This window comes from Pithys albifrons, chromosome 2 (genome assembly GCF_047495875.1).
Source record: "Pithys albifrons albifrons isolate INPA30051 chromosome 2, PitAlb_v1, whole genome shotgun sequence".
NCBI classification, from domain to species: domain Eukaryota; kingdom Metazoa; phylum Chordata; class Aves; order Passeriformes; family Thamnophilidae; genus Pithys; species Pithys albifrons.
The window spans coordinates 25,658,963-25,671,399 of NC_092459.1; the positions used below are offsets into that span (position 1 = coordinate 25,658,963).

The following is a 12,437-nucleotide window of genomic DNA, read 5'->3' on the forward strand; positions in this document are numbered from 1 at the left end:
AGCTGTCAGTAACTGGCATACCTGAAATCCTACACCACACCCCCTGGAGCCCCTAACTCAGATCCCAAAGGCTTGGCAGACCACAAGCTCCACCTGGGGGGAGTGTGGCCACAGGAGCTCAGACCAAATAAAACCAACATCATGAGGCCTCCTCATGGTCATGGCCCTATTGTCCTTGGATTTGTAGTAGCTGGTTCTACGCTGGACCTAAAGTGGAAGCTATAATTCTCTCTCTTGTTCACTCTCTTTTTCTTTACTACTTCTAATTCCCTTTTTCTTGATTTCAGTAACTTAAACCTGAATAGGCTGGAGTTTGCTAAGTCACTGCTTATTGAAATACTTTACATTGATTGAATGTTTGTATTAAACTTTTGCCAAATTCCCTTATTTTCTAAAATTTGCCAGTTAAACTGTGTTATTTTGACCTCCTGAAAACATCATAGCACTTTTTCTCTGCCTCAAGCTATAAGAGAACTGAAGGCTTCTTTAAGAAAGCTGTCACATGGGTTTTAGGGCCTTATATCTTTTTGACATAAAGCTCTTTCAATGGGCTAATTAGGGGAGCCTGGGGTCTTAGAGTGAGTTCTGCACCACCACTTTTTCTTTACAGATCCATTGCTACTGCAGTACCAACTCAAGCAGGTATACTTCCAGCCTCAACCACTTCTTAGCAAAGGAGAACTCTTCCTCTCCTCTCAAAAGCTTCAGCTGATTGCATTTCTCAATTTTGTAAATGAATGTAGTTCACAAAAGTCATCTCATATATTCACTTTACTGTGCTGGTTTTGGCTGGGGTAGAGTTAATTTTCTTCACAGTAGCTAGTGTGGGGCTGTGTTTTGGATTTGTGCTGAACACAGGGTTGGTAATATAGAGACATTTTTTGTTATTGCTGACACGTGCTTGCACAGAGCCAAAGCCTTTTCTGCTGTTCATACTGCCATGGTGACAAGGAGGCTGGGTGAGCATGGTAGGCTGGGAGGAGACACCCCTAGGATAGGTGACCTAAATGGATATTCCATACCATATATCACCCTGTTCAGTACATAAAGCTGGGGGAAGAAGTGGGGGGCATTTGGAGGGATGAAGTTTGTCTTCCCAGGTAACTGTGACATATCATAGGGGCCTGCTGTCTTGAACGTGGCCAAACACCTGCCTGCCCATGGGAAGCAGTGAACTAATTCCTTGTTTTCCTTTGAGTGACTTTTGCTTTCCCTATTAAACTGTCTTTATCTCAACACATGAGTTTTCTAGCTTTTATCCTTCCAATTCTCACCTCCATCCTGTTGGTGTGGGAGTGAGTGTGCAGCAGCGTGGTGCCTGGCTGCTGGTGGTGTTAAACCATGACACAGCTAAATGCAAATTTCAACTTCCATAAAATTTCATTATGCATAAACATTAAAAGTACACACACTTTAACATTTTTGTCCTTATCAGAGGGCTGAACTGACACCTCAGTGCAGGGGCTCAGCCCCTCCATGGCTTGGGATGGATGTCACTGGTTTAATCCCTATCCTGGGCCAAAGGCTGCTGCCTCTCCTGCTCCAGCTTTGGCTCTGCATGTGGCCCCTCTAGTGTGTGTGTATCACCCTTCCCAGTGAAGACCAGAAGATGTTAATGTTATCTCCCAGCCTCTCTCTTAAGGAGGACTAACATATCAACCTTACAAACTGTGAGAATATTGAAAGGATGAGCATGGCACCAGACAAAAGTAAGATATGAAACATAGGTTTTGTATTAACATTAATGGGAATAACAGTACTTTCTTAGCTTCACATATGCCCTCTTTTGTTCATAGAAAGACTTTCAGTGTAAAAGATTCTAGGAGGGAAAACAAATACCCTTATGGTTTTGCTACAAACATGGATTTTAGCAGTGGGTAGAAAACACTATCCACAGTTACCCAATTGTGGGTTGTTGTGCTCCCACACACATCTTGCAGAAGATTGCATGTTACTATTCCACTGCCTAAAACTAGATAGCTTTGCACAATAATTTGATATGCCTGTGAAATAAATGTTAAATGGAGATGCAGATAAGTCAGTCATGGAATTTAGTCTAAGAAGGAATGTGTTACTAAAATGTGTATGGTTATGCCATAGCAGCAATGTGGTCCCACCAATATGGAGTAGGATAGAACTTTTTGTCACCAATGGTCTAGAACAGCAGATTGGTATTAGTTAATCCAGGCAGTGCAGATGTCACAGTGTCACCATAGACTGTCTGCATTAAAGATGTAGTGTGACTTGTGCTATTAAGTAAATAACTGTGTACATCAGATGAATCTTTAAAATTACTGAAAAAAGCCAAGACCAGACTTAAGATGTGGCTATGCTAATCTATTCTGGAAAATGACCCAGATATTAACTATATATCTATACAGGAGGCATATAGAAGCAGTGAAGCCTGACATTAGCAAAGACTACCCAGAATCCTTCTACTTAGGTTTTAAAATATTTATGATTTTATTATTATTATTATTATTATTATTATTATTATTATTATTATTATTACTACTACCACAATTACTATTGTTGTTGTTGTTATTAGTACAAGCAGATTATCTGCATTTACTCAGTATAAATTATTTTGTTTTCCAATTGATATGTGAACTCTGCACACATTCATAAATGAATAAAAGGTTATTTAGTTTCACTTTTGGGTTTTATATGTATCCATATTCTCTGCAGAAAAGGTGTTGTATAACTTATTGCAGAGATATTCCCTAAGAAACTGTGACATATATTCACCTACCTTTTAGAGTTGTAGCAAATTGAGAAAAAGTATTTCTTCTCTTTCTCTAGAGGGAGAAACCTATTACTGCTACAGAAAACTGCGTATATCACAGTACTAAGTTTATATGGCACTGCCAACTAGGTCCTGCAGTTAAATTGCATATAGAGTATAGGATGAATAAACTTGAAAATGAAAAATTAGATATAAAAAAAAATAATCTAATCAAACAGTTCATTCATCCAGCTGGAAGAAAATGGAAAAAGTCAAGGATGAATAAAATAATAGAAGATTTAAATCTTGTGATACTCAGAATTTATCTAAATTATATTTACTTTCACAATCATGCTGGCATCATGCAAAGTGTTTCATATTCTAAAGCATTTTACTCTACACTGTGTCACTTTACTCTTACTTACTGAGATGAATTAAACTTTTAATTGTATGTGCTGACATATATATACTGAATACTGAAAAATGAGTTGGCAATTCAAGTTTTACCATACACCAAATTTAATTTCTTAATGGGAAGTTTTCATGCATAAAATTCATGAAATGTTGACCTCAGAGCTGTAGCTATTGACTAAAACATATTTAAAAAATATATTAGTTCATCATGGCCTTTTAGGCTGTGGTAAATCCTATAACACAGGTGCTTCAAAAGTCTTAATGTAATGGTTCTCAGTCCTTTGTGGACTTTCTTGGGGGTGTAAGACTACATCAGAATAGACTGGACTGAAGAAAAATGGGAAACAGAACAGATAATGAAAACTACATGAAGTTTTAAATTCTGTCTCTTCCCTCTACTACTCTTTTTCACTAAATAGACTACAGTAACATATCTATTATTATTATTTCAGTTAGAATCTTAGTTGTCCAAAATCTAATGTTAACAAAGAATAAATTCACAAGGTTGAAGAACACATGCAAGAAATCCCCCCTGGTATTTAAAAAAGAGGAGGATATACTCCTTGAAGATTACTTTCACTTTAATTGTTCATTAAATGCTTGTTATTGAGCCATATTAACTCAGTTCTCTCTCTCTTCTCCTACACAGAAAGTAATGAAATAATACAGGTTCTTTTGAAAGATTTTTTTTTCTTTAATGTAGCAACAGTCTCTATTTACTGAAGTAATGAGTCTTGTCTCTCTTTTTTCTCTCAGGTATGTATGACCAAAGGTCAAGCAATTCTTTTGCCATGTAGATGCAATTAGTCTATTCCATGGTATATGCCAGATTCATACTGACAGCTACACCTGCAACCCAGTGGCAGGAACAGTAATTCTTCAGAGAAGTTATCATTTTAAATACGTGCAGATTAATTTACTTTATGATATCTCAAACAGCACAGACTCAGCTGGAAGTGCAACAATTCATTAGAATTAATTACAGGGTTTCTGTCACTGTGATTGAGGCCACTTTAGTTGTAAGAGAAGGCTCACTAAACCAAAGGATTAAAATTCCTAAGACTTCTTACTGTTATTATGTGGCTCTTAGTATGTAGCCTTACAGAAAATGACACTATATCTTAGTTTTAAAACCCCCTTCCTTCAACCAGAGCAACTCCCCCTCCTAAACTCTGCACATATATAAATATTCAGCTATGTGACACTACTGTCTGGAACAGTAATTTCAAAATGGGATGAGAGAAAGAATATGCCAAGGTAAGGACACAGAAAGTTAGGAAAAGTATATTCAGCTGAGGGCTTATTTCCAATCTGAGAAAAACTGATCACTTGCACAATGTGAGAGCTGAAAAGAGGGGGATTTTCTTAAAGCTAAACTGGATATTTTTCATTCTTTCTTCATGTTAACATGACTATATTAAGCTACCACTGGAATAATACATTATGACCAAAGTTTAATAATGAGTTTAGAATTCAACATTTCCTAACTAAAAGAAAGGTCGGGAATTTTACACTAATTTTAAATAGATAAAGAACTAATACATAACATTTTGGCATACCTTTATCATCTGCACTTAATAAGTAAGTTAGGTTTTGAGTAACTGTAATGGTTTTAAAAATGGATCTCTGTCGGGTTCTTAATGGCACTTACAGACCCAATTCTCCATATATTCTGCTGACAGTTTTCTTACATCTTCCTGAAACTACTTTGCATCAAATACAGCACTTTTTAATGAAAAATTACATCCATTTTAGCATAAAAATGCAAGTTGCAAGTCTTTAAGAAAGGTGGGTGACTATAGCAGTTACATTCAGCATTTCCTCTTGTATTCTTTTGGTTTTAATGTTGTATTACAAAGGGGAAATGATTGTTATTTTACTTACAATAACTTGGGAAATACCATTATTTTTAAGGCAGGCCTAGTACAGTTCTCTAAAAACATAGTTCACTGCATTTAAGAAAAAAACATGCTCTTCTAACAGAGCAGGTATTCTACAGTAGACACTCCTTGCCTTGACAAAATAATTGATTCTGTTCTTGGGGGTCAGATACTCTGCTAAAAAACCCCTGACCATATAGGATTTGGATCTTAATCGTATGTGTTCTTGTTCCTTAGATAAAAAGATGATCTGTGAATTTAATTTGTCTTTCAAAGAATGAAAAAGTAAGAATTGTTTTCTGTCAGTAAACTGAGTGTGGATTAGCAAGCTAAAATCAAAAGTTCTTTCTTACCAGAAATCTTCAAACCTACTGATTTCTTAGGAAATGTTACTAGATTTTGTAAATTAAACCTGGCTTTTTACTTCTATAAGAATTCTTTTCCTAATATAGAAAGGAAAATCAGAGATCTATCAGGCAAATAAAAGTGTCAAAATATGGTCCAGTAATTTGATACAAGAGCTGATTGCAAGCTGTGGAAAAGGAATGATATATTCTTTGTAAGGATTCTGTGACAAAAAATTCCTTTCAACTCTGATATACTGAAAATCATATACTTATCTATTTTTGTGTGCTTATTTGGTGATTTCATTTATTTTTACAGAAGATACTACAGAAAACAGAGGTGGAGTTGAAGAAATTTTTAATTGCCTCTATTTTTATTTTGTCTGCTATTGCAATCTTATCTAGATAGGAAACACTAAAGCAGATTAACTACAGTGCTTTTAATTCTAGGGCAGAGAATAGAATTAAAGCCTTTCAAAATCTATTCATAGACATTAGGGAGTGATTTCAGATATTCTGGATTTTGTAGAGGAAAAATAAATAAATAACATCTGATAAGAACAACTGAATTATGCTTATTGAAGAAACCCTTTTCCATTTATTTTTTTCATTGTACTTTTGTAAAATCTCATTTTCAAATATGTACAACATGTTACAGCTCACTAAGGAAAACACATACTTTACAGTTTTGTCAGTACCTAAAATTATAGTAAATTGTAATTCAGATTTTAATAAGAAAAGCCACTCTATGTCACAGCCCAGGCTCATAAAAAGCATTTATCATTTACTAAAATAGATCATTTGTTTACTTGAGATTTTGCATAATCAGTTTAACTTTTTTGGCCAGCAAAGAGGAGTATCTGTGAGTTCTTCCTGTGCAAAACTTCCGTCTACACAGCTTTACTAAATACACAACCTTATTGAAAGTTAATATTCCATGGCATTGTAAAATATGAAAATAGTGTTACTGCATTAGCAAATCCTTTTGTAAGCATTTTTGAAAGGAAAAGTATTTTTATATGGCATAAAATTCTTTATGAATGTATCATGTTAGTACCTGTATTTATTAATTCCATCTTCACATGTGGCTCCATGTTGGCACTGGTTTACCTCACACTCATCAATATTCTCTAGGCATGTTTTTCCTGTCCATCCAAGAACACAGACACAGTGAGATCTCTGGTTTTCTTCATCGTAGAAGCAACTACCTCCATTTGCACACACCTAAAGAGGAGAATTACAAACACATTATATTAAGTTTATGTGGCCAGATTTTGTTAATGAGAGGGCCATAAGCGGTGGTTTCTCTGTGAAGCTGCCAGAAGCTTCTCCCGTGTCTGAGAGAGCCAATGCCAGCTGGCTCCAGGACAGACCTGCCACTGGCCAAGGTTGAGCCCATCAGTGACAGTGGTGGCACCTTTGTGGTAACATATTTAAGACACAAAAAAAGTTACTGCACAGATGTAATTTCAGACACAGAAGACAGGAATGAGCATATGTGAGAGAAACAACTATGCAGACACCAAGGGCAGGGAACAAGGAGGAGGAGGAGGAGGTGCTTCAGGCACCGCAGCAGAGATTCCCCTGCAACCTGTGGTGAAAACCATGGTGAATTAGGCTGTCCCACTGCAGCCCATGGAGGTCCATGGTGGGACAGATATCCACCTGCAGCCTGTGGAAGAGACCCATGCCAGAGCAGCTGGATGTCCAAAAGAAGGCTGTGACCCTGTGGGAAGGGTAAGTTTGCTGGCACTACTTTTTACCTTATGGGAGATCCATGCTGGAGCAGCCTGTTCCTGAAGGACTACACTCGGGACCTAGGCTGTAGCAGTTAATGAGGAACTGCAGCCCATGGAAAGGACTTGCATTGCAGAGGTTTGTGGAGGACTGTCTCCTGTAGTAAGGATCCCATGATGAATGTGGGGAAGGGCTCCTCTCCCTGAGGAGGAAGCAGTGGCAAGAAATAACACATGAAGAACCGACTGACCTCTGTTCTTCATATGCCTGCACTGCTGTGGGGGAGAGGTGGTAGAAAATCGGGATTAAAGTTAAACCCCACTTATTGGATCTGGCTGAGAAGGAGTTCCCTGTAAGAACCTTCAAAGCTGTGCTTTGCATTGGTAGCTAGAAAGGTGATGATAACACACCAATGTTTTAGCTACTGCTGAGCAGGGCTGGCACAGCATCAGCACTGTCTCTCAACATTCCTTTACTCCACTCCATCCAGAAGTTACAGGTGGGTAAGAGCCTGGGAGGGAACATAACTAGGACAGCTGACTCACACTAACCAAAGGGATATTGCAGATCATATGATGTCTGCTTGGATACAAAAGCTAAGGAAGGGAGGGGGAAGTGGGAGTATTTATTATTTAAAATGTTTGCCTTCCAGAACAACCACTGCATGTCCTAAGCCCTGTTTCCTGGGCAGTGGCTGAACATAATTTCATGATAGGGAGTAGAAAATAAGCCTATTTTTTTTCCCCTTTGCTTGTGTGCATGCAAACTTTCACTTTGCTTTATGAAACTGCTTTATTTCAACCTAGAATAATCTGGAGTTGTTCCACATCTTATTTTCTCTCCCCTGTTCAGCTGTGAAGGGGCACGTCTTGGTGAGAACTCGGCATCCAGTCAAGGTTAACTCACCACACCTAGGAAGGACGGAGGAGTGGAAAGAAGGTGCTTTTTACAATTTATTTTACTCCTCATTATCCTGCTCTGAATTTGATTAGTAATAAATTCAACTTATTTCCCTAAGTCGCGCCTGTTTTGCCCATGACAGGAATCAGTGAGTGATCTCTCTCTGTCCTTAACTAATGAGCCCTTCATTATGTTTTCTCTCCCCTGTCCAGTTTCGGAGGGGAATGATAGAACTGTTTTAGTGGGTGCTTGGCATCCAGCCAGGGTCAACTCACCACATATATAAAGAGATTTTTATTTACATGTTGGACTTTTTTTTTCCAAAATGTTTAATTGAATAAGCAATTGGTAATAAATGTGGTTATTTAATCTTCTTAAGTTGTAATGTTAAAAAAGATACATCTCAAAAAACCTAAACCACTAAATGTTATTATATCAATGTATCAGTTTATTACTTAGTTGGAAAGAGGCATTTATTATTTATTTTAACAGTAACACTTTTATAACTGCCCTTAAAATGTGCTGGGTTTTGAATGGGTGATAGTGAACTTGCCTGTTATTTTTCCAGTGAAAGATCAGAGCAACTGTTTCTGTTCTCAAAATCTACGTATAACTTAGCTGAATTTGTTGCATCAGGAAAACAAGACTGTTTTTTTTTTTAAATTTTATTTATAATGCTGATTCACAATCTATCCTTGAATATTTTATATATATGTATACATCTATGCTCTGGGAAGATAAGAAGCTTCTTTCTTTTCAATCTGCAGATAATGAAAGATTGGTAAATGTAAGACAGGAATAACTTCTTTCCTTTTTGTTTTTAATTACTAATATTACTTACTAAACCAGTACTTCCTGTATTCTTCAAAATTACAGAAAGTTCTAAGTCTGAATGAATACTCCATTTCTCATTTTACTTCTAGGATCCGTTTTCATTTCCATGGAAATTTTGCCAGTGTGAATACGGATAACTACATTTTCATTTCAAAGCACTTAAGACCGCTCCTTCCAACCAATTGGTTTCTAAAGAAAATGGTGCATAGAAGAAGAGCTAATGCACTAGTACTTCAGTTTGAATGAGCCTGAATCTCTTTATAATGTCATTAAGATTTGTAATAATAGTTCTTGGCAGAAATATTCTAATATTCAGTTGTCTTTTATTAAGTTTTAAATTGACTTTAAATGAAGAGATTTTCGTTATGCTCTCAGTACTGAATTTTACACTTCCCTTAGGATACTTATTCAATAGGACAACTTGTTGAAGAAAAGCACAGCTCTATGGAAAAGCAAAAAACCACTTCTATGAGTATACTTTGGGAAAAGTTCACCTTTTTTTGTTTTATTTCTATATGTTTTCTTAATTTTTTCATTTACACATTTTTGCTGGAGTTTATCCTGAGGTTTACTATTCCCTGAAGGCTAAGATAGGTCAAGTAAGTTTATACTCAAGAAAAAACATGTAGAAAAAATTTAGACAACTAAGAGAATTATTTCAATATCATCACAACATTGTATTTATTATAGTCTTATGTTGTTTTGTTACTTTATATGGTGAAGAAAGGTGTTAGCCTTTAAGATGTCAGTGCAATCAAAGCAGCTTTAAATTGAAATGAAAGCTATGGAATGCATTTTTAGCATCAAATCTAGTTAGCATTTTTATCTCTATTCTAAAATAAATTCCCTATCCATTTAAATTTTGAAAACACTTCGTTAATATCTTCAAGGATTTTATAAGAAACTAAGGCTAAATACATTAGGTAATCTATTACTAAAGTCAAACCAAATACCTCTGCATTATAGTTTTCTAAAGTCACTACAAAAATTTTTTTGTTTGTTTCTTCTTTATACAAGCAATACTTTTGAATGGAAATAAATAGAAAAATGGAATTTTGGAAAGAGCAGCATGTTCCCATCAATTGATTTTCCCTCTTTCCCAAAGTACATCTTCCTAATAGATATGATTAAATACAAATCTTACGATTCAGCAAATCATAAACAAATCTATTCTGGTCAGTCTATTGTGGCCAGTCATGATACTTCTGTCTACTCTAAAACAAATCTGCCTTATTTTATAGTCTTGATAAAATGTAAGAATCGCGTCCTTCTAACATCAAACAAGGGATGTTATTAGAGCTAGGAAGGATAATTAGTCCCTATATGATTATTTTATTCTTCTATCTTCATTTTGCAGGATTTAAGGGGTATGTCTATTTCTTCTCTAAATATAATCTATTGTCTATTGCTCAAGTAAGACAATGAGCTGGAAGGATCTCACTCAGTGCAGTCATTATTTTCTGAAACTTCTTTCATCTTATGTTTCACTGCATTCTCTAAAGTTTGAATGAAACTATATATATATATATATATATATATATATATACACACATATATATGTATATATGAAAACACATACACATGAATATACTTTTCCCCAGGCATATAATTTTATTATGGTCTTCAACCTTTATTACTTCAAAAACAATTTTACCTGAATTATCAAATTTTTCCAAAATTGTAATTTTAGTTAATCTGCCCTATGTCTTTCCTGGACTGGTGGTACATTTAGCAAGAAGATACAACATTTCTTAAAAAATATCGAAAACCAAATTTGTCTTAATTGTATGGTTGATAAAACTGTGTTAAGTTGCACAGCATGTAAGGACTAGATCAAACATGTAGCAGCTCCTCTAAACACTAAGTATGTATTAAGCATATAGATATTTCCATTGAGAAGACTGGAACTGAGATCCTGACTTCAAATGCAACAGGGTAACATGGGTTCCTTGGCTCATGAAAAGAGAAAACAACTTGCAAGGAAAATAAGCAAGTAGAACTCAATAATCCATTTGGACAAAACTTTGGTATGGTAAAGCTGTAGATGGACAGTGAGAGGAACTTTCAGGGATGACTCAGTTCCTAACTCATATGAAAATTATTTTAACAATTCAAGTTGATGTCTGCTAATTATGTCTGTTTACACTTTAAAACTGGATATAGAATGAAAAAGAATTGAAAAGTACTTTTTAACTCCTATGATTCTTGTTAAACAACAATAACCATTGGCCAATATCTTGCAGTTTCCATAGCTGACTGTTACACTTCCAAATCTTTTCTTAGTAATTGCTGAAGGAAACAATGATTTTGTAAGCTTGCTGACAGAATTTAAAAAAAATAAGTGTTTTAAGGGAAGCAATAAAACTGTTCAGTAGGATGCAGCCAAGGCCACTAAAAATAAACACATATAGAATCATAGAATAATTAAGGTTGAAAAGGACCTCCAAGATCACTGAATCCAACCTCTGACCAAACACCACTGTGTCAACTAAACCACAGCACTAAGTGCCACATCTGGTGGTTTCTTAAACATCTCCAGGGACAGCAACTCTACCACCTCCCTGGACAGTCCATTCCAATGTTTAACAACCCTTTCCAGGAAGAAATTCCTAGTGATATCCAAAGTGAATCTCCCCCGGCACAGTCTGACATACCTAAGGGTATATGTCCTCTTTTCCTTCTGCTGGTTGCCTGAAAGAAGAGGCTGACCCCACCTGGCTACAACTTTTTTTCAGGTAGCTGTAGAGAGTGATAAGGTCTCCCCCAAGACTCTTTTTCTCCAGGCTAAACAACTGCAGCTCCCTCAGCTATATGTTCCTCGTATATCTTATTCTCTAGACCCTTTGCCAGCTCCATTGCCTTTCTCTGCACACACTCCAGTATCTCAATGTCTTGAAAAGTGGCCCAGAGCTTAGAATGCTTCCACATTTGTGATTTTTTTGGGTTCCAAGATGGACTTTCAAAGTGTATAATCCATCTGTGGTTAAGTTCCTATCTCTGGAGGTTTTTAAGACATGACTGATAGTCTCTGCTAGGCTTGCTTTACCATGAATGGTTGGACTTTTAGATCCCTTCCAACATGGGCTGTTCTGTGATTGGTTCTATGATTCTGTCATCGAGACCTAGCATGTTACACTCCAATTGTTTCCTATTATGAGTGCTCCTATCAATTCTCTTGAACCTGCTGTTAATAAAAATATTGGAATTTTTAGCATACATCCTATATTCAAATGGGATAAGGATATTTTCTTAATTTCTCTTCATGTCTACCTGAGTACATTACAGAAGAAAAGGTATTATGGAAGACAGGTGACTAAATTTGGTCTTCTTAGAAGTAACTAATTTAAAGATGGCAAAATTTCAATTTTTTCAAAGATCCTTCATAATTCTGGGTGCAGGGCAGTCAGGCTTTATTCTGATTACAAAGTTAAGATTAGATTTTGAAATTTAACAGAAGATATTTCTTGTCTTAATGTGTTTGCGTTTCTTTTTATTTTTTTAATTATAATTAAAATCATATTAAAAAAACCTGTGATGTATTAAATGTGCTGGGAAAGGAAAGAAAACAAACCTCAGTGCATTTAAATAGAGATAAAACAGACA

At 35.9% G+C, this 12,437-nt stretch overlaps 1 protein-coding gene across 1 annotated transcript in view; it reads right to left on the reverse strand.

The window, feature by feature from the left end:
- Positions 1-12,437, reverse strand: part of EYS (eyes shut homolog) — a 782,127-nt gene that overhangs the window by 693,001 nt on the left and 76,689 nt on the right. Inside the window, exon 9 of the mRNA XM_071548512.1 lies at positions 6,421-6,587. Within this exon, the coding sequence (XP_071404613.1) occupies positions 6,421-6,587 (167 nt within the window). The remainder of the gene's footprint in view (positions 1-6,420; positions 6,588-12,437) is intronic.